General features: G+C 41.2%; 2 protein-coding genes across 2 annotated transcripts; both read left to right on the top strand.

Moving 5' to 3' along the window:
* Positions 1–1,283: 1,283 nt before the first annotated feature.
* LOC310985383 (E3 ubiquitin/ISG15 ligase TRIM25-like) lies at positions 1,284–2,915 on the top strand (the record flags this gene model as incomplete). The annotated part of the gene is made up of 1 exon (XM_083970958.1): positions 1,284–2,915. One exon carries the CDS (start codon positions 1,284–1,286, stop codon positions 2,913–2,915), a length of 1,632 nt encoding a protein of 543 aa, XP_083827084.1.
* Positions 2,916–5,462: 2,547 nt separating this feature from the next.
* Positions 5,463–19,040, top strand: tspan1 (tetraspanin 1; the record flags this gene model as incomplete). The annotated part of the gene is made up of 7 exons (XM_083969874.1): positions 5,463–5,522; positions 10,073–10,279; positions 12,286–12,360; positions 15,260–15,358; positions 16,732–16,875; positions 17,079–17,162; positions 18,981–19,040. The coding sequence occupies exons 1-7, from the start codon at positions 5,466–5,468 to the stop codon at positions 19,038–19,040; spliced, it is 726 nt and encodes a 241-aa protein (XP_083826000.1). The 5' UTR covers positions 5,463–5,465.
* Between the last annotated feature and the right edge of the window lie 3,900 nt (positions 19,041–22,940).

Raw genomic sequence — 22,940 nt, 5'->3', positions numbered from 1 at the left:
ATCTTTTAAAGTGGGTTGAAGTGTTGTTACTTGGTCACAGTTTTAGGGAACAGGTGTGTAAACTTTTTGTACAACATTAAATAAATCATCTCAGTCACCATTTGAACAGCAAACGTCTCATTCTTTAAAAAAAAAAATCAATCTCAAAAATCATTTGCTTTGCAGTTTTTCTCCATTGGTTTGGTTCATTTTTCAAAACAGAAATGACATTCTCAAAACAACAGGGACAAACCTCCAAACCACTTGGCAAATGTTCAAAACAGAATTGTATTTCCCATTAATGTCATCAAATTGTAAATGTCTTTGTACATCTTTGTAAATGATTAACAACTGGTAGCTGCAGTACCACAATGTCCAGGTGAATAGATCTTATTGATCTAAACTGATTGTTGATTCTCAGTCTAATGGTTGTTCTCTCCAAAACATGTCAGCATCATCGGCGTTTAGAGAAATGAGCCAAACCAACTGAGAAAAACTGTAAATATGAAAGGAGGCTGAAAATCAGAGAAATGTCTGTTCTGATGATACAAGTCCTGAAATGTGTGTTTCTCTTCTATAAAACACATTCTACACCAGACATGCGACCACCTGCAACCTGTATACTATAACAACTGCCGGGGCACCTTTTGAGTTTTTACTTTTCAGTCAATTGTACACAATATTTTTGTGTATGTCATTTTGGTTTTAGTAGTACTTACATGATACAATTGTGTATTACATTTTGTGCAATATCTACACACTTCTGCTTGTGCAACTGGGTGTTGGGCATCGTGCAATACAAGCTGGCACTTTAAACTGATGTGCACTCTAGGGCCTTGTGCAATACTATCTGGCACTTTAGATAAATGATTTTATAGGGCATTGTGCAATAAAACCTGGTAGCTATGCACTCTTGCATTTTAGCACTTGTCACTTTTAACGCAGCACTTATGCACTTTATCTCCGAGAACAAAACTCTTATGGTCCCTCTACCTGTGGAATGTGTTTGTCAAGATGTTCTTCATTGTCTTAGTTGCCTTTTTGTGTTGTCTACATAAGGTATTATGTGTAATGTGTACTGTCATTGAACTGTTTTTATGTTTATGGGACTCCGGACGGAAATTGGCATCCTCCTATCAGAGTTCAGCCTGTTCACTGTTCCCTCCCCTCTCACACACCCTCCTCTTTACACAGGGGAGGAAACCAGTGACGTGTCAGAGCTTGTGTGGCTCAGAGAACAGCTCTATTCCTGGAAACAGAAAGTGAAACTTACTGACTTCACTGACGACGGTTGTAGAGAAGGGATGGCGCAGCAAATGTTTCAGCTGGATCGAGACAAACTGAGCTGTTCCATCTGTCTGGATCTTCTAAAGGAGCCGGTGACTATTCCCTGTGGACACAGCTACTGTATGAGCTGTATTAAAAACTACTGGGGTGAAGATGATCAGAAGAACACATGCAGCTGCCCTCAGTGCAGACAGAGCTTCACACCGAGGCCAGCCCTGGTGAAAAGCACCATGTTAGCAGAGTTAGTGGAGGAACTGAAGAAGGTAGGACTGAAAGCTGCTTCACCTGATCACTCCTACGCTGGACCTGGAGACGTGGCCTGTGATTACTGCACTGGGAGGAAGCTGAAAGCCGTCAAGTCCTGTCTGGTGTGTACGGCCTCTTACTGTGAGCAGCACCTTCAGCCTCACTACGACGTAGCTCCACTGAAGAAACACACGCTGGTCCAAGCCTCTTCTAAACTTCTGGAGAACATCTGCCCTCGCCATAATGAGGTGATGAAGATTTTCTGCCGCACCGATCAGCAGTGTATCTGTCATCTCTGCTCCATGGATGAACACAAAGGCCACGACGCAGTCACAGCTGTAGCAGAAAGGGCTGAGAAACAGAAGGAGCTCGGGCTGAGTCGTCACAAGATCCAACAGAGAATCCAGGACAGAGAGAAAGATGTGAAGGTGCTTCAACAGGAGGCGGAGGCCATCAACCTCTCTGCTGATGAAGCTGTTAGTAACAGTGAGAAGACCTTCACCCACTTGATCCAACTCATTGAGAAGAGAAGGTCTGAGGTGAAGCAGCAGATCAGATCTCAACAGGAAACTGAAGTGAGTCGAGTCAAAGAGCTGGAGGAGAAGCTGCAGCAGGAGATCACTGAGCTGAGGAGGAAAGACTCTGGTCTGGAGCAGCTGTCAATCACAGAGGACCACCTCCATTTCCTAAACAACTACCCCTCTCTGCCACATCTGGGTGAAGCAACGCAGTTACCCACCGTCAAGCGACCACATTTTGAGGAAGTGACAGCAGCAGTGTCAGAGGCCAGAGATAAACTGCAGGCTGTTCTCAATGAGGAGTGGTCAAAGGTGGAAGTTTTACCGCTGCAGAGACAACCTCAGACCAGAGCTGAGTTCTTGAGATATTCAAAACAAATCATTTTGGATTCAAACACAGCATACACATGGTTGTCATTGAGTGACAGGAACAGAAAAGTAACTTTCACGAGTGTGGACCAGTCATATCCAAGTCATCCAGACAGATTCACTGGATGTTGTCAGGTCCTGAGTCCAGAGGGTCTGACAGGACGTTGTTACTGGGAGGTGAAGTGGAGTGGTCACGTTTTAATAGCAGTTTCCTACAAGAACATCCAGAGAACAGGGTCAGGGTCTAAATGTGTATTTGGACTCAATGACAAATCCTGGTCATTACGACGCTACAGTGGTAGTTATACATTCAGACATAACAATAAAACTACCTCCGTCTCAGGCCCTGAGTCCTCCAGAATAGGAGTGTACCTGGATCACAGGGCAGGTACTCTGTCTTTCTACAGCGTCACTGAAACCATGACTCTCCTCCACAGAGTCCAGACCACCTTCACTCAGCCTCTACATCCTGGACTCTACGTTATGGGTTCAGCTGAGTTGTGTGAGCTCAAGTAAACAGGAGTGTTTAGTGAGATTCATCCATGATGCTGCAGTCGACTGTATGTGTAGGTTTGTCTGCACTGATACAGACTGTGATGGTTTTTCTTGGGTTTTCTCTGGTTTTGTTGGTTAATTTTCTACTTCTGGATTAGATTATTTTTGTTTGATGATGAAACTGTATTACTTTATTGTTATCGGCACTTAACATGTGGATTATATTATGGATGTGGAAAATATCAGCATGTGTAAAATGTCTATCAAAGATTATTGATCATATTAATCCTCTGCCAGATGTTTGTGTTGCTGTGAATATAAATTGGATGATTTAATGTTTACTCTGTTGTTGTAATCATGTTATCTAAATCACTTTACTCTTATTCATGGAGAAATATATTTAAAAAAAACCAAAGATTATCCATGTTGTCAATGAAAAAATATAAAATATAAGATTGTAAAAAAATTTTAAAGTGGGTTGAAGTGTTGTTACTTTTTCACAGTTTTAGGGAACGAATGATTTAATGTTTACTCTGCTGTTGTAATCATGTTATCTAAATCACTTTACTCTTATGTATGTAGAAATATATTTTAAAAAAACTATAATAATCTAAATTTTATCCATGTTGTCAATGAAAACATATAAGATTGTAAAATTAAAAAAATATGATCTTTTAAAGTGGTTTGAAGTGTTGTTACTTGTTCACAGTTTTAGGGAACAGGTGTGTAAACTTTTTGTACAACATTAAGTGTCATGCACCAATTAAGGCGCCATGCAGCCTATCAGGGCTTATACAAGACACATTATCATCATATTTAGACACCAAACAAAATCATCAGAGCACAGACAAAACAAAACAAAAACAAAAACCACATGGAATTCACATAAATAATTCACTTTTTCTTTTTGACCAGGCACTTTTTATGAAAGTGTAATAAAGACTTCTTTTCTGAGAAGCACAAAAGATTTTTAACGGCCCGACACACATCCTCAACCCAGAGTTTGATGTGCTGCCCTCAGGACGAAGGCTCACAGTCCCCAAAAGTATATTGAATAGATATAAGAACTCATTTATCCCTTCCGCCATTAAAACACTAAACAATAAGTACTGTAGCAGCACTTAATGGCAGAACTGTAAGTTTTTTACTAATTCGACCGGTTTTTACCTACTTTTTTTTTTTGTTTAGTTTTACTGTTTTATTACTTTTATTATTTCACTTTGATCATATAATTCTTTTTTATATGTAATGTAGCACTCTAGTTTATTTATGTATTGTTGGTTTTATTCCATTGGTTTAGTTTTTCTCTGTTGAACCACAGCGCACATAGGACTTTAACTTAAAGAGCTGCTGATCTGATCAGTTCTACAGACTGTTTTTACTGACCTATTTGTAATAGAGTGGAAGCACCCTTCACTGTTTTGAATGCGTGTTAAAGGTGTGAAAGTATTTTGTATGGATGTCTTGTATGTATTGTCTTGTGTATGCAGTGGCTCCGAGCCCAAAACAAACTTCCCTTCGGGACAATAAAGTACAATCCAATCCAAACCATTCCAACTTTACCTCATCATCAGCAGCCCAAAACAACTCAGGCTTCACATTTTGCAAATTTCTGAACCAAAAACTGCCTGTTCTGGCTTCGTCATATAACGGACAATGAAACACAAAAAATGCAGTTCATCCTCAATTACATTTAGATTACATAATGTGCATAGTCCTGCATAGTGTAGCTGGGCCACACTCACCTGTTTCCTCTGTGACCACGCCCACTGCTCCACCTGCCGCCCCAGGAGAGACCAGAGACCGACCTCCTCCTCAGATTTCTGTCTCTGACCCTCCTCCTCCTCCTCTTCCTCCTCCTCCTCCTCCTCCTACTCCTCCTCTGTCCACAACGGGCTGTAGCAGATATTTAGTCAGTTGGAGCCACAGGTGATACAGGTACGTCCGTTACAGTGAATCCTGACTTTTTCTGTTGGATTCAATCTGATCAACAACTCCAGACATAAAGAGACACAGAGATACACACAGGTAAGACTCCTCCCTTTTATTGTTAACACGTCATTAAAGGGATAGTTCAATTTCATTTTTGGCAAATTGGTCCATTGCCGTAATCACTATAGTCTATATAACAGTATAGGTTCATTACCTTTAATTGTTGTTGGTGCAAGCTATTTTTAGAACGGCGGAGCAGAGCCGTGAGCTGTTTTAGAGGGAAATACAGAGACAGCTTGATGAAAAACTGTCCCTGAAGGCAGCGCGCATCAGCTGTTTTGCATGAATTTCCCTCTAAAACAACTCTGTCTGGTAACATTGTGTTATTATCTCATAGCGTGGAGAATGTGCAGGTCACAACTTGTCCACCAGAGCGTTGTGGAGTTGTTGGATTGTGTATTTGATGAGTTTGATGAGGGAAACCAAGAAATCCCATTAGCCGTTCTAAAAAATAGCTTACACCGACAATTAAAGGTAACGGCAATGTTCCAATTTGCCAAAATGTTGAACGATCCCTTTAAGTGTGTGTGTGTCAGCTGAGGTTGAACTGAATTTCTGTTTTCTTTCTTCCAGATCAAAATGGGCTGCTTCACATTTGTCAAACTGATGATGGTCATCTTCAACCTGCTCATCTTTGTGAGTAAACCTTGTGTGTGTGTGTTTGTGTACATGTGTGTGTTTGTGTGTGCTGCTGCAGTTTTACATCTCATTAACTTTTAGCCTGTTAAATTAATTTCTGTCTTAATTATGAGCGAACCTTCGCAGCTGAATCCTCCTGGACTCATCATTTTCCCCACGTGGAGCCACATCTGTCCATTTCATTTAGAAGGAAACAGTTAAAGTTAAAGATCCAATCTATGTGGAGAAGGAACTGAACAGCGGTTTATACTTATAGACATGGACATGGGAAGACAGAAAGAGACAGACGGGATTTGAACCAGCGATCTCTGCTTTGGACAATACCAACATGGGATGTGCTTTAACCACTCAGCAGCAGACGGACAAATAAAAACATGAAAATACGAATGAACAAGTGAAAAGAGTCAAATGAAGCAGAAACAGTGAAGCTGCAAATGACCTGAAAACATCCACAATTAGTGTGGGAGTTGAAGCTTTTAGCCCGGGTTAACTTGACTCGTGCACCTTTACTGCATGGAAAAAATGTCCACAGGACTCCGGTGTAAATAGATTAGAAAGAATGTATTTATTCCTTGTTTTCCAAAGTATCCAATTACAGGAGTAATCCAAAATCAAAGTTTCTCATTCAAGAAAAGCACTACGGTAAGAAAACTGTGTGGCTCATTCCTAGCCAAGCCTCAACTGCCTCTGTCTTCTTAAAGCAACAGTAACAAAGGTTACAAAAAATTCTTTTTAACTTATCATGAATTAAATCAAATGAATTGTACTAATCTTTTGCCTATTTTAATCAACTATTTATCCAAACAAATCAATTATTTATTTACACTCATATGTGAACTTTGCAATATAAACAAACAAAACATGTAGAAGCACACAAAACACACACACTTTGGCACAATTAGTGAGAGGTGATGAAGATGATGATGAAGATGATGATGATGATGAGAGGAGGGCTGAGGTCTAGCGTCGTCTTCATCCTCCTCCTCCTCCTCCTCCTCCTCCTCCTCCTCCTCGGTGTCTGGCCTTCATCAGGTCATGTGACCCATGGAGACGGTTTCATACTCGGCTCGTGTCTCTTTCATTCGAGTCTTTTCAGAGAACCAAACCAATTCCATTTCAATCGGAGAGAAGAATATGGAGGTGGAGGGGAGGCATCTTCCTATCTCCTCTCTCCATTCACCCCCCCCCCCCCCCCCAGGGTCCGTGGCCTCCCATCCTGCAGCCTGTTATCCATCCCGTCTCCTCTGACCCTGATGGGATGGATTTCCATCTGCTCTCTCTCTGTCAAAAAAAAACCTGATTTAGTTTCTGTGGTTTTTGAACACGTGGGCGTTGAAGTGACAGCAGAGGCGTTGCAACAGGGCAGGAAGCCCAGGCAATAGGACAAATCTCCCCGTTGTTTACAACTACTTCCATTCGAACAATAGTGACGGACGAGAGTTTCGCTAGCCTATATACTGTAGCCTATCTAGTTTGTCATGTCACTATATCGCTGTTTAGACTAATCTGATGTTTGTAAAATCTATAAAACCAATGATTGGAGAAACATTACTATTTACGTGTGCACATTTTTGTTATTAGTCATGGTTATCATAGATTAGCCAGGCTACCTCAAAATATTGATTTTTCCACTAAAACTGAAATATTTGCTATGTTGTTTGTTGTCACGACCAGAAACTTGAGAGTCACGTGACTTGGACGCAAAACAACAGGAAAAAATATAGTCCGAAAAAATGTAACCGTCATACAATTTAAGAGCCGTTTTGTAAAAACCCTCTATGTTTTTGCACTTTGGACCAACGTAGCCAAGGTAGACTGCATTGGCATACCGTATTTTCTGGACTATAAGTCGCGTTTTTTTTTGTAGTTTGGCTGGTCATGCGACCTATATTCAGAAGCGACTTATATATCAAAAATATAGCCTACGCTATGACCACAAGAGGGAAGGGAGGCTTTTATTTCTAAATCCCTCCTCATTCAGTAGCTCCTCTACATCTTCCTCACGTGCTGTTCTCCTCATAGATGTATGGCTGCACTGTCGGACCTGTCTCCATTGCACCGTAGCGCTTCACTCCCAGTCAATTCAGAGTATTTTCACAGCGTGTTCTGCGGTCCGTCTTCGGTCTCTGCTCCGGTCCCGACCGGGCTACGGACACGGAGCAGAGACCCAGAGGAGAGGTCGGCTTCACTCCCGTCAGTCTTCACAGACAGTCCACGAAGACTTTCTGATCGTATCCTCGTCAGTTTGCTCCAGGCGACGGAGTTGTTTTTCTTTTTTCTTTTTTTTCTTTTTGGACCCGGCCGTGTAAACAAAGCCCCGGCCATTATATAAGTCCCGGCTATTAATTAAATGTGTGAAAAATAAATGCGATTTATAAACCGGTGTGACTTATATATGTTTTTTTCCTCTTCATGACGTATTTTTTGACAGATGCGACTAATACTCCGGTGCGACATATAGTTGCATATAGGAAAATACGGTAGTATGCAGAATTGAATCATCAATAGTTTGGGATTTTTGGATTCATTAACAGTTAATGTTTGTGGTCCCGGTTGGGGGCTGGGGGCCTCTTGCCTGGGGCCTCCAGAGTGTCTAGAAATGCCCCTGAGTGACAGAGCCTCCACCTGCTCACGGTGCTGCAGCATCACCTCCTCCTCCTCCAGCACCATGAGCTTCCTCCTCCAGCGTGCCGGCTGTAATTAAAGCAGCTGAGGCCTGATGCAGGCCGACGTGGAGGTAGACGGGAATATGTCTGTCACATCGCGTTTAGCTGCTGGAGTCATGACGGAGAGAGAGAGAGAGAGAGACGGGAGAAGATAGGTGGAGGAGCAGGGAGACAAAGAGAAGATGGAGGGGGTTGATCCCCACATGGGAGACGTCGGCCTCTGACATAGTGGGGGCTGCAGCGACTGATAGAGTCTGACAGACAATATCAGGTTTCAAACATGGTTTCTGCAGAAGAAGATGAAATCACTGTAGGAGGAGGAGGAGGAGGAGGAGGAGGAGGAGGGAGGAGGAGGGGAGTCAGGGGTGGGGGGCTGAGGAGATAATGCAGGTGGATCAGTCTGAAATATGAAACATGTGACACAGTTTGTTGGTTTGTTGGCAGCAGGTTGGACCAGTTCCACAGAGTTCAGTTTTCTGTCCATTGTCCATTGACAGGAAGAGTTCGACAAAGACTTGAACCAGAGGATCAGTGAGTCGTCCTGAAGGAGCAGGAGGAGCAGGAGGAGCTCCTCCATCTGACCTCTGGCTCATCCACCTTCACTAAACTGAAAACAAGATTTCTGTCTGTTACACTGCGTCGCATCAGCGTTGGGGTGTAAGAGTGGTGCTGCTAAAGTGTAAAGTTTGTGTTGATAAAGTGTAAAGGTGGTGATAAAATGTAAAGTTTGTGCTGCCAAAGTGTAAAGTTTACAATGGCAAAGTGTAAAGTTAGTGTTGATAAAGTGTAAGTGTTTTGGTAACAAGTAAAGGTGGTTTAGGTAGGCCTAACGTTAAAGGTGGTGTTGGCAAAGTCTTAAGGTGGTGTTGGTTAAGTGTAAAGTTGGTTAAGTTGGTAAAGTGTGAAGGTGGTTTTGGTAACGAGTAAAGGTGATGTTGGTAAAGTGTAAAGTTAGCGATGCTAAAGTGTAAAGTTAGTGTTGGTAAAGTGTACAGGTGATGTTGGTAAAGTGTAAAGTTAGCGATGCTAAAGTGTAAAGTTAGTGTTGGTAAAATGTAAAGCTATTGTTGCTAAAGTGTAAAATTAGCGTAGCTAAAGTGTAAAGTTAGTGTTGGTAAAGTGTAAAGTTAGTGTTGGTAAAGTGTAAAGTTAGCGTTGCTAAAGTGTAAAGTTAGTGTTGGTAAAGTGTAAAGTTAGTGTTGGTAAAGTGTAAAGTTAGCGTTGCTAAAGTGTAAAGTTAGTGTTGGTAAAGTGTAAAGTTAGTGTTGGTAAAGTGTAAAGTTAGCGTTGCTAAAGTGTAAAGTTGGTGTTGGTAAAGTGTAAAGTTGGGAACGTATAAAGTCGGTTTTGTAATGAGTAAAGGTGGTTTTGGTAACGTTAAAGGTGATGTTGGTAAAGTGTAAAGGTGGTAAATAATGTGTAAAGTTAGTGTTGGCAAAGAGTAAGGTGGTGTTGGTTAAGTGTAAAGATGGTGATGATAAAGTATAAAGGTGGGGTTAGTAAAGTAAAAAGTGTTAGTAAAGTGTAAAGTTGGTGGAGTAAAGGAGGCAGAGCTCCAGCGTACTAGCTCAGACACATGACGTGAGGCCTGAGGCTGCAGCTCTGCCTCACAAAGTAAACTCCTCTGTGAATGGAGGGAGGAGGAGGAGGAGGAGGAAGAGGAGGAATGAAGAGGAAGAGGAGGAGGAAGGAGGAGGTGATGGAGCTGCTGTCTCCATATCGTCCGTCTTGCCTCCGGACTGAGGCAGCTCTTGATTGACGTGTCCCTGTCTGTGGTGAAGTGTGGATTACCTCCTGTCCCACTTTGTGACGCCACAGGGCCTCAGTTGATCCCATGTTCGATCCCCTCATCCTGTTCTCCTGGTTCTCCTTGTGTTGCAGCTGGGGGGGCTGACGCTGCTGGCCATGGGCATCTGGGTGAGCGTGGACGGGGGCTCCTTCCTGCAGCTGCTGGGCCCGTTCTCCAGTCAGGGGATGCAGTTCGTCAACGTGGGCTTCTTCTGCATCGCGGTGGGGGCCGTGCTGCTGCTGCTGGGGCTGCTGGGATGCTGCGCAGCGCACAAGGAGAGCAAGTGTCTGCTGCTCACGGTGGGTTCTTCTTCATCCTCACACGGCACCTCATCATCATCTTCAAAACAAAACGCACACACAGTAGATTTCTCCTGTTGTGGAGAGAGAAAATAAGTCCAGCAAAATGAGGTTTCACTTTAAGTACTTTATTTTTATCTTGCAAGAGGTGGACTGTCATACACACAAAAGTCTGTACGAGAGTGCACACAGATTTGGTTACATCAGGTTACATAGGCACAAGAGCGAGAAGGAGCCATGTGCTCCTCCTCGGAGGCGGCATCATACATGGTCCAATAACATTATTGCATTCTTGCAGAATAAGTTTGCATAACCTAGTACAAGTTTGCACTCAGCGCTTTTGACATATCTTTGGGTTATTATAAAATCATCTTATATGTAAAGGCAGGAAGCTTGTGGTTGTCTGTAACTGAGGGTTTGTTGTGGTTTTTTCACACCTCAGCATGTTGACATCTCATTGACATCTCACTGTGATTTTGAATAAGGAGACAACTGCTTGCTTAAGCGTAAACATCACAAAATAACCGGAACCCAGTCGAACACCTGCATATTGCTTCATGCACAGCAGACAAGGGCAACTTGCGCTTTCTTCAAGATTCATCTAAGGTTCATGAACATACATCTTCAAAGTTCAATCAAGGGTCATCATAAACATAAAAATTTCCATTACACTCCACAAAGCTGGAGGTCACAGGTTCCTGTTTAGTCCAGTCTGACAGGTCCTGTGTCTCCATCATGTTTCATAATAAGACTATACCGTCCTCAGCCCCAGCACCGACCAATGAGCTTCTACAGGTGCTCCCTACTTAATGAGACAGTAGGCTCATGTCTGGATCCTGTCCCTGTTACAAAGGAGCTGTGAAAACTACATTTAAACTGGTCAAATGCCTCATACCATTTTTATGCGGATGATTCTGCACAAGCATTGAAATCTCAGCATGTTAGTGTGGCTCCGTCTCTTTTTTATTTCAAAACGAGCATGTAGTTGACGCGTGTCTTAAGTCACAAAAACTCCACAGTTCTTCTTTCTCACAAGGGTTTATTGAAACCTTTTTTCAAGTTACAACAAAAAAAACTGTGCAGCACTCCAAAATGGGGCAATAACCATGAGCACGTCTCCATACTCACAACTGAACCAAAATACGCACACATCACGTTACGCACATCTCAGCCAATAAGAAGAGTGCAGTTGTTATTAACTAATAGGCATTCTTATAACCTCAAATATATCAAATCAGGATAATGTACAACAAATCTAAATATTTATCACCTTATGTGTAATATACAAAATGGCTCTAACACGGCCTCTGACGCAGTGCAGACTTGTCTGGACAAATTGAAATTGGTTTTAAATACTGAAAAGTCCAAAGTAATTCCTATTCAAATGAATCTGTTCTCCCAGAGAATATCCCCTCAGTTAGAACTGTCCAAGCTAAAGCTCTAGAGCTGATCACCAGTTACAAGCACCTGGGATTAATTATTGATGGGGAGCTTTGAGTCAAAGCGCATGTTAGAAATTTGGTCTCTAAATTAAAGGGTAAAACTCTGTTTCTATTACAGAAATAAGTCAGTTTCTCCCTCAGAGCTCGGTAGCTTCTGATATCAGCAATTTTCTTTTTCTTCAGAGAACTAAAAGCCATTATGCCTCACGATCAAATGATATGTTGTATCTTATCTTATCTCTTATCTTATCTGATCCTCGTGTTCGGACTGAAACGAGAAAAAAAGCATTCAGCTTCTCTGCCTGCTCCAATCTGAACCAAAATTAATTTAACTTTAAGTCTTCTGTTCCATCTTAAAAGTTCAACAATGGAAATCCATTGAACAGTGCCTGTGTTCTTAAACTGCACTTTGTCTGATTGCTTACACTTTTATATTTAATTGTCTGAAGAACAGGAAGAAAAGAATCGCTGTGACAGACAGGAGCTTTTTGTTTTGTTTTTAAACAGGAAATAAAGATATTTATTTTTTCACTTTTGTCTCGTCCTCCTCTTCCCATCATGCAGTTCTTCTCCATCGTCCTCATCATCTTCATCGCTGAGGTGGCGGCAGCGGTCGTGGCTCTGGCCTACTCCTCATTTGTAAGTCTCCTCTCCTTCTTCCTCCTCTCCCTCACCCTCTCACCTCCTCTCTGGGTTTTATCTCCATGTAAATCCTCCATCACCACGGCGACGTCCATCATTGACTCAGTGGTTTTACTGGTTTCTGGTTTCCGTGGCGTCTCCACATTCAGCTGCTTAATGAGACTGTGACGTCCGCGGGCCGAGAGACTGTCTCTCTCACTTTGAGCAATTTATTACTCTGGGATATCGAAGCTAAAGCATTTTATATGCAAAACAGCCTATTTACATATATCTGCCCCCTCAACACACACACACACACACACACACACACACACACACACACACACACACACACACACACACACACACACACACTCCATTTCCACTTAGCCTCTGGTATAATAATTACAGGGATTTCAGATGAGCTACCAGCTCCTGATAAATACAACAGAAAAGGAGGTTTTATCCTCGCTAACCTCAGCCCTAACCGCAGCATTATCTCATGAAGGTCAAAGGTCAAAGACGTGACCTTTTTTTTTAGTGTGTCTGTGTGTGTCTGTGTGTGTCTGTGTGTGGGATCACAGATGCTTCGGAGCTAATTTACTGTGTAGATGTGGCTGAACTGTGGCAGCATCTCTGATAAGAACACAATAAAAACACAATAGAATAATAATGAAGAGGGACGGTACTCATCTAATATACATTTACATATATATATATAATATATATATATACATGTAAATGACTGAGAGCTGATCTGACACATTAATCTGCCTCAGGCCACAAGACAAAAACCTGCAACAACTCATTATGATGACAGCCAGGCTATTGCACACGCTGAAACATAAACTAAAACATCCGGCCAATCATGATGCTGCGTTCACATGTCATCCGGCCGATGGCGAATCGGGTGTCATTCTAGATGACAAGAGAAGGCCGTCAACGGCAACCGTACATGGCAACGCCGTCAGAAGTTAAAATATTTTAAAGGAGACATATTCTGTCCCCTTTTTCCACAAATTAAAATAGTTCCCAGGTGTCTTAAAGGGATAGTTCATCATTTTGGCAAATTGGCCCATTGCCATAATCCCTATAGTCATAGCAGTAGGTTCGTTACCTTTAATTGTTGGTGCAAGCTATTTTTAGAACGGCGGAGCAGAGCCGTGAGCTGCTCAGAGCTACGCTACGGAGGCTCATGGGATGTCTTGGTTTCCCTCATCAAACTCATCAAATACACAATCCAACAACTCCACAACGCTCTGGTGGACAAGTTGTGACCTGCACATTCACCACGCTATGAGATAATAACACAGAGTTGTTTTCGAGGGAAATACAGAGACTGTTGATGAAAAACTGTCCCTGAAGGCAACGCGCATCAGCGGTTTTGCATGAATTTCCCTCTAAAACAACTCTGTCTGGTAACGTTGTGTTATTATCTCATAGCGTGGTGAATGTGCAGCTCACAACTTGTCCACCAGAGCGTTGTGGAGTTGTTGGATTGTGTATTTGATGAGTTTGATGAGGGAAACCAAGAAATCCCATAATGAGCCTCCGTAGCGTAGCTCTGAGCAGCTCACAGCTCTGCTCCGCCGTTCTAAAAATAGCTTGCACCAACAACAATTAAAGGTAACGAACCTACTGCTATGACTATAGCGATTATGACAATGGGCCAATTTGCTAAAATGTTGAACTATCCCTTTAACGGCCATCCTAGGTGATTACACGTGTTCAGGTGTGAACACAAGGCACATTCAGGACATGTAGGACATCTGAAGCTCCGCCCACTCTGGTGAAGGGTTACCGAGCTCCCACTCTGACAACAGATCTGTGTGCTGATTGGCTGACAGCTGATGATGTCACTGAACAGAACAGAAACGGATCAATAACACGGAGCTGGAGGGTTTTATCTTGTTTCTGGGAGCTGATCACTTATCTGTGTTGATAGATGTACAGAAGGCCGAGTGTGTGTGTGTGTGTGTGTGTGTGTGTGTGTGTGTGTGTGTGTGTGTGTGTGTGTGTGTGTGTGTGTGTGTGTGTGTGTGTGTGTGTGTGTGTGTGTGTGTGTGTGTGTCTGTGTGTGTGTGACAGTGATGAATTAACCCTCTGATCTCAGCCGCTCTCTCGGCTTCTTGGGGGGCACTTTTAATTGTGGAGTGTATCCCAGCATCCCCCCTCGGGCAGCTCCTACACCCCCTCCCCCTCCTCCTCCTCCTCTCTTTAATGTAAACACACACACACACACACACACACAGACACACACACTCCTCATCTGTTCGGTCTTTGTGTGACTGTACGCGACAGGATTATTTATCAGGTTGGAAAAAACAGACTGAGGAAGGAAAGAGGAGGAGGGAGGGGAGTGTGTGTGTGTGTGTGTGTGTGTGTGTGTGTGTGTGTGTGTGTGTGTGTGTGTGTGTGTGTGTGTGTGTGTGTGTGTGTGTGTGTGTGTGTGTGTGTGTGTGTGCGTGTGTGTGCTCTACACCTCCATCTGAATTCTGACCCGTCTGTATTTTACACTGTGGATAAACTCAGTGTTCTGACTGAAGCATCAGCAGCATCTATATATATGTAAATGACCCAACACACACACACACACACACACACACACACACACACACCCTCCATCCCAGCGTTTACGACCGCGAAAAGAGGAGAAGAGGAAAAAGAAGTAGAAGAATGGAGAATTACGCCTCCACCATTTCTTTTTGATTTATTTCCATTTGTTTCCAGAAGCCGTTTATTTCCCAGGTGCTTTGAGAGAGAAGATTTATTTAATTCCTGATGAATCTGTGTGTGTGTGTGTGTGTGTGTGTGTGTGTGTGTGTGTGTGTGTGTGTGTGTGTGTGTGTGTGTGTGTGTGTGTGTGTGTGTGTGTGTGTGTGTGTGTGTGTGTGTGTGTGTGTGTGTGTGTGTTCAGGCCGAGGGGATCCTGAAGGCGTGGGCGACTCCGGCTCTGCAGCAGGAATACGGCAGTGAACCTGTGGTGACCAAGATCTGGAACACCACCATGATGGAGGTACAGACCAGAATAAATACAGATTTAATAGATACAGGTGGTGGTGGTGAGGGGGGCGGGGCTTAGTTGTGACATCACAAAGTGACAGGAAGTCCTGACGGCTGGTTTTAAGGCTCAGTTTCTGAATACAGGCTGTGTGCATTTCTCTGTGGACTGAGGCTTTGATACTTTCACAGTATTAATATAGAACCTAGAGCTGCTTTATTATCACACTACACATGGACATCTACCTTTATACTGTATGGAGCTTTAACACAAACATCTACCTTTATACTGTATGGAGCTTTAACACAAACATCTACCTTTATACTGTATGGAGCTTTAACACAAACATCTACCTTTATACTGTATGGAGCTTTACTGTATGGAGCTTTAACACAAACATCTACCTTTATACTGTATGGAGCTTTAATAGAAACATCTACCTTTATTTTGAAGGAGCTTTAAAGGGACAACGAGGAGTTTTGGAAAAGCAAAGTGTTTTACATTTATGAGCCTCCGCGCACCGTGAAATTCTTTGACCGGTGCAAGACAGACTCATGTTTTCATTCATCAAGAATTAAAGTCAGAGGTTGGAAGACGATCACATACCGTCGTAGTTCCCACCATAAAGTCTCATGACTCGCCACGAAACCGAAAGTAAAGAAACGCTGGTCGGCTCGCCCAGCATTTCCACCACCACTAATAATAACAAAATAACCATAGAGACAAAACCATAGATTTATCTAAAATGGACCATTAACAAGTGGTAATTCATCCACAATAATATGAGACTCTTTATAACCAAATAGAAACTCCTCGTTGTCCCTTTAACACAAACATCTACCTATCTATCAAGGAGCTTTAAAGGTATAGTATGTAGGAATTCCCCCCATCTAGCGGTGCGGTTGCATATCGGAACGTATTCTTGATGTTGCATTCACGTGAAATCAGGCAGACATCAGACAGACAGGCGTGACAACATGTTGTCATGGTGATGTGGTATTGTTTTACCGTCTTTCTCTGGTGGAGTAAAATGACATCCGGTTGGTTTGCCGACGGCCGTCTGCCTGACTGCACCTGAATGCAACACCAGTGCCTCCGTCCTTCCTCACACTACACAGTGGTGACAGTTTTAACAGGCCGTTTCCGTGGTTACCTACGGTCACGATGCAACATGGCCGCCTCGGTTCGGTGCGTCGCCCACTTATGTATTTGTAACGACTTGTAACAACTCATTCTAAGGAACCAGAAAGCTTTCATTTGTATGCAGCTGTGATTCACCTTCAGTGAAATACGGATTTATGAAAGACATGTTTGATTTTTGATAATAAAAAGACAAATAAGTTACATACTGGGGCTTTAATATAAACTTCTACCTTTTCATCTCTCAGCTTAACTGCTGTGGCTTCACCAACTACACCGACTTCATGGGCTCCAGGTTTGAGGAGGAGAACGGAGGAAGTCTCCCGCTGAGCTGCTGCTGGACCAACAGTGCCCCCTGTTGGCCGGACGAGGCACAACGCAGCGCCGTGCCGGTGAGACGCACAACACGACACGACACAAGCAGGTTGGACAGAGTGAGAGGAGTTACAGCTGCAGTTCCTCCACCGACCACTAGAGTGAACAACATTATAAACTCTAAAAGAGACTTTACTGAACTATGACTCTGTCTCACCTCTGATCAACTGATGAATGAATTAACATCTGATGGCTGAAGCTCTGATTTCCTCCTGGTCAGGGCTGCTTTGAACACATCCTGAAGACGCTGAAGGAGCACGCAAACATCGTGGGAGGAATCGCAGCAGGAATCGGGATCGTAGAGGTAAAAATGAGAAGAAAAGAGGAGAATCAGGCCTTAGAAATTATTATAATATTAACAAATATTATAATATATATATATATATATATATATATATATATATATATATATATATATATATATATATATATATATATATATATATATATATATATATATATATACACAAAATATATACAAAAATAACGTTGTACAGATTGTTTTGATAAAGATCTTCATCTACACGAACTCAGATAACCTTTGACCCTGTGGCGGATCTGGCCCAACCAGCTTCATGACAAAATAATATTAATGATAATAATAACGGTGATCATTTTTATTTTAGAGTCTTTCTCTCTTTTTGTTACTTCATGCTCATTTAAAAACGTATGTATGTAGACTAGACAATAAAAAAGTTCTATAAAAAATCGTTCTTTTACATGATGTTCTAAGTCACGTTAGAAGCTCTCTGCGTCTACTTTCCATTCAGATCCCATGGAGTTCGGCACTCACAGCAGAAACAAGGCTCTCTGCCTTTTAAAGGTGTACAGAAATGGCCGTTTGTCCTGTTTGTCGCGCCGAGTTGTGACGAGCTGCAACACGAGTTTACCCGAGTAAGGAAAACGAATTTGATTGGTCGTTATCGAGCGGGCGGGATATTCAAAGCTTGGGGCGAGACCGAGCTCTGTGTGTGTGTGCGTGTCTCAGACGTTTGAATGACGGATGACGGATCCAATATCAGTGGCTGATGAATCGTGTACAGGCTGACGTATAATCCGTGCGCCTGCATTATCCAATGCGGAAAAAAAAATACACACTTTCATCCCAGATTAAATCAAAAATAGAATTTTAGAATTTTGCACAAAGTTTGGCCTACAACGTCTGATAGATGAGTGATTACACTAATTTTATAACCCACAGTGGGCTCAAATTAAATGTTCTTTTCTGTACAGCTTTAACAAATATATATAGTATATATTCAAAAATAACATTGTACAGATTGTTTTGATAAAAATCTTCATCTACACAAACTCAGATAACCTTTGACCCTGTGGCGGATCAGGCCCACCCAGATTGACAGCTTGCTCATCAGATTCATGACAAAATAATATTAATGATAATAATAATAAAAGGTATATACATAGACTAGACAATAAAAAAGTTATATAAAAAATCGTTCTCTTTTACATGACTGACGTTCTAAGTCGCGTTAGAAGCTCTCAGCGTCTACTTTCCATTCAGATCCTATGGAGTTCGGCGCTCACAGCAGAAACAAGTCTCTCTGCCTTTTAAAAAAAAAAAATCTCCATGTAAGTGAACGGGAGTCAAAATTCTATTTCGTGATCCGATTGAATTGTGTCATGAGAAAAATATCTGACCTTAACCTACTTAAAACATCATGTTTCATGCCAAAAAATCAGCAGTTTGTCGTAAAACGGCAACAGAAGAATGAATTTTCTGTGAAGATCGTTCTACAGACTACACTACAGTAACAGGCAGTGGAGCAGCTGACACGATGCATGAAAGTCAGTTTTTGACCAATTCTTAAGCAGTTTGGTTTGTTATGAACTTCAGAAATATAGTTATCAAAATTATAACTAATTTGAATCATGTATTTTTCTATCAAAGTAATATTTGTAATATTTTTGTGTGGACAAGAGGAGAAAACACATGAACAGAGAAGAGATGTGAGTGTGTTGTTGGAGTGACATCAAGTCTGACGGAAACAAACTCGTCTCATGAATATAAAACAGATTGTTTTCATTTAAACATGTTTTAAACCTCCTCCTCCTCATCCTGCTACATCAACATTAACATACATCACCTTGTTTTTCTCCTCAGATCGCTGCCATGATCGTGTCCATGTACCTGTACTGTCACCTGGACAACCGAGTCAGCTGAGATGGAGACAAAGCATCGGCACCGTCTCTATAGCAACAGCTACATCATGTTTCTATCTATAATTCATGTTTATCAATAAAATCATCCAAAATACTTTTGTTTTGTTCTGAAAAGGAGGAGAAGCATTGATTTAATATGATTAATATAAGAAACAGTTGCTATTTTTAGTTAATCATTATAATATAGCGCTTTGGGTATCGTTGCAGGTATAGTACAGCACTATATCAATACAGAACATTTACTATTTACCAAAAACGTTCTTCCTACAGTGACACCGATCAGTTTGGATTAATGAACTCATCTATAATCTGTTAGTAAAATATTAATTCTTGAAGACAAGCAGTTATTTAATTATAAAGACGTATTAATGCTGCAGTTCAAATAGTTTCTTATATTTCATAACCATCTATGGACAAATCACTGTCTGACTCTAAATAAATGACATCATTGATCACTGACGTCTCCTAAAACACTGTTATTGATATAATACTTGATTTATAAATGATGAACTCAGTCTTTATATTAAAAATGACACAGACGGAAATCTGCTGAAACAACAGTATCTGAGTTTAAATCAACTTCCTTTTGTTTCTTTGATTTATGATTAATGTCGATTGATCGCAGAAAAACGGTAGGCCTACGATTATAAGTTGTTAATATTTTTCTAATGGAATCGAGCGCTGAATCAATACGAACCAACGGCCCAAAATATTTCCTTCAACACAGCTGGACTCAAATGAAGGTGTAGAACCGTCTCAAAGGTGAATAAAGGAAAGTGTTACAGCAAAGGCTCTGAAAACTGTTTTTCATATTTATTTAAAGTGCAAAAATGTCTAAAATTCTGGGTTTGTGCCGTCATGATGGGATGGTGAGATAAGATTGATGAAGAAAAATAAGAATTTTACAGATTTTAATGTAAAGCTGCAAAATAACAAATGTTATTTTGCAAATATAACACCTTTCTTAAAGGGATAGTAGCATTTTTAGGTCAGGTCCAAATAAAAACTGCATTTTTCCTGCACTTTGAAGGGCTGGAAAAAATTATATTATAGCGAACAATGGAACTGTGTATTTTTTTTCAGGTAAAACCTCTTTTAGGCCGTGAAAATAGGCCGTTTCTTTGGGTCCATTCACAACACTGTATGTTGTAAATCTCTGGGCAGGGCTATTATGGGCTGGCGTTGCTAACAGGAGGAGTGCAGAGAGTCTTCTACTGCAATTAAAGTACTTAGGGGCTATTTGGAGATCATACAACCCCACTTTAAAAAAAATGCTACTATCCCTTTAACAAAGTTTTAAAGTGATGTACAGACTAAAATAATGTAATTTTCATCTGTACATCTCATTCCAACCTCCAGCTGAGAAGCTTTGAGGACTTTGGTTTCTGCTGTTTTAACTGACATCCTGAGACGAACGTTTCCATGTTGAGGTTCAGTCTCTGGATGTTTTTAAAAGTTTTAAAAAAAGACACAGTCAAGGTGTTTTCTGGTTCTGTACCTGAACTCTGGACTTCCACGTCGTCGTCACAGATGAACAGACTCAGAGAAGGTCGAAGCTCGGAGGACGAGGAGCCGCAGGAGACCAGGTGACTTCACCTCGGTTCGACCACAGAGAGTCACCGCAACCTCAGGATTTCCATACATTTCCCTCTCTCCGCTGCTTTGCCTGTTGTTTTTTTTCTTCCCTGGGGACCCTGAAGGCAGCACGGACGTCTGAGCTCAGAACGACAACAACTGAATAATCAGGGTTTATACAGGAATCTTGAAGTTAATTCTAAAACCTTTTTAAGACTTTTTCAAGACCTTCTCAATATTTTTTAGTACCTCACCACCACTTCAAGCTGTAACCATTTACACCAGTGACACTTTTAACTGAACAGTTTTAGTTTGTGATAAAGACTGTAGACCACTATGATACAACAGAATTCAAAATAGGATAATAAATCAAAGGCAGAGTTAAAAAAAAAAAAAAACATTGCTCCACTCTCAAAAAACAAAAACAACAATCTTCTTTTCTTTTTTTATGTACCGGTTCATCTTTGTTTTTTAATAAAATGAATAAATTCACACACTTTCACGATGTTTTTTACAACTCAAACTCTTGGACAGCTAATTCAGAAAACACACCTTCAAAATGTAAGACTTTATAAAGTTGTGAAAAGACTTTTTAAGGGTCTTAATTTTCCCAAAATTGATTCATCACCGTTTAATACTTTTCAAGACCCCGCGGATACCCTGATAATGTGCAGTAGGGCTGAGTTGAAAATATCGATTTTCCAATTCATATCGATCTTTATTTGAAAGAGCCAATATCGATTCATAAAACCTTTAGTTGCACTGTCTACTTCTGGAGTGGGTCATGTTAAATAAATAAATGTGCATTAATGCAACTTTTTCGGTCAATTTAAAGTAAAGATGAATATTTTTAATAATACACCTGATTAGAGAGTTTAACCTGTACAATTTGCAACATTAATTTTGTGTAAATCTCCTTTATAAGCAGACAAACTGGTGTTAAAACTGAAATATCTTGTGAATTTAATCAAATCAATAAGCGATACTCAGCTCTAATGTGCAGTGATGATAACAAAAATCAATAAGTCGGTAAATAGTAAAAATCTGCTTTATTCATTTCCATGATAAAAGTTAAAGCCCCCCACCCCCCCTTCAGTCACATGACTCAGCTGTGAAGCTGCTGACTCATGGTTAATACAATAACAACATGGTTCATGTTCACACACACACTCTCTCACACACGGAGGTTTATGACTTTAACTCCTCGTATGAAGCATCTGCCATAATCAATAATCAATAATCCATAATCACATCTCATTGGTTCATCTCAGTGACATCATTACCAGACGCCTCGTGGTCGGAGGATCGTCTGTGTTTCAACACGTGAAACAAAGAAACAGAAGCAGCTCCCAATCAATCAATCAATCAATCAATCAATCAATCAATCAATCAATCAATCAATCAATCAATCAATCAATCAATCAATCAATCAATCAGATATTTAAAACCGAGAACAGAAGCGACAAGTTTTTACTTTTCAGTCAGAAAATAAATGTTTCTAAATCTCTTTTTAACCTCGACATTCATCTGAACATTACCCAGAAGGCCGTTCTGTGCTGCTCCAGCTCCTACGGCGGCTCAGAGCGACCAAACATGAACAAAAAAAAACAAACTAAAACTCACACATTGACATTTATCACACAGAGTCGACGTTTGTGTGTTTTTTTTCTGAGCGAAGCCGGTGATTCAAGTTTGATAAATGATATTTATATTTATAACACTGATTTATTATTTTCTGTCGCAGCTCTGAGAACCAGAACCAGAACATGTGTAGTGTGATTATAAAGCAGCTCTAGCTTCTATATTAATACTGTGAAAGTATCAAAGCCTCAGTCCACAGAGAAATGCACACAGCCTGTATTCAGAAACTGAGCCTTAAAGGGATAGTTCAACATTTTGGCAAATTGGCCCATTGCCATAATAATCCCTATAGTCATAGCAGTAGGTTCGTTACCTTTAATTGTCGGTGCAAGATGTTTTTAGAACGGCGGAGCAGAGCCACGCTATGAGATAATAACACAACGTTACCAGACAGAGTTGTTTTAGAGGGAAATTCATGCAAAACCTCTGATGCACGTTGCCTTCAGGGACAGTTTTTCATCATCAGTCTCTGTATTTCCCTCTAAAACAACTCTGTCTGGTAACGTTGTGTTATTATCTCATAGCGTGGTGAATGTGCAGCTCACAACTTGTCCACCAGAGCGTTGTGGAGTTGTTGGATTGTGTATTTGATGAGTTTGATGAGGGAAACCAAGAAATCCCATAATGAGCCTCCGTAGCGTAGCTCTGAGCAGCTCACGGCTCTGCTCCGCCGTTCTAAAAGCAG

This window comes from Trachurus trachurus (assembly GCF_905171665.1).
Source record: "Trachurus trachurus genome assembly, chromosome: 4".
NCBI lineage: Eukaryota > Metazoa > Chordata > Actinopteri > Carangiformes > Carangidae > Trachurus > Trachurus trachurus.
The sequence above is the reverse complement of the archived record's forward strand: the minus strand, read 5'-3'. Positions and strand labels throughout refer to the sequence as shown.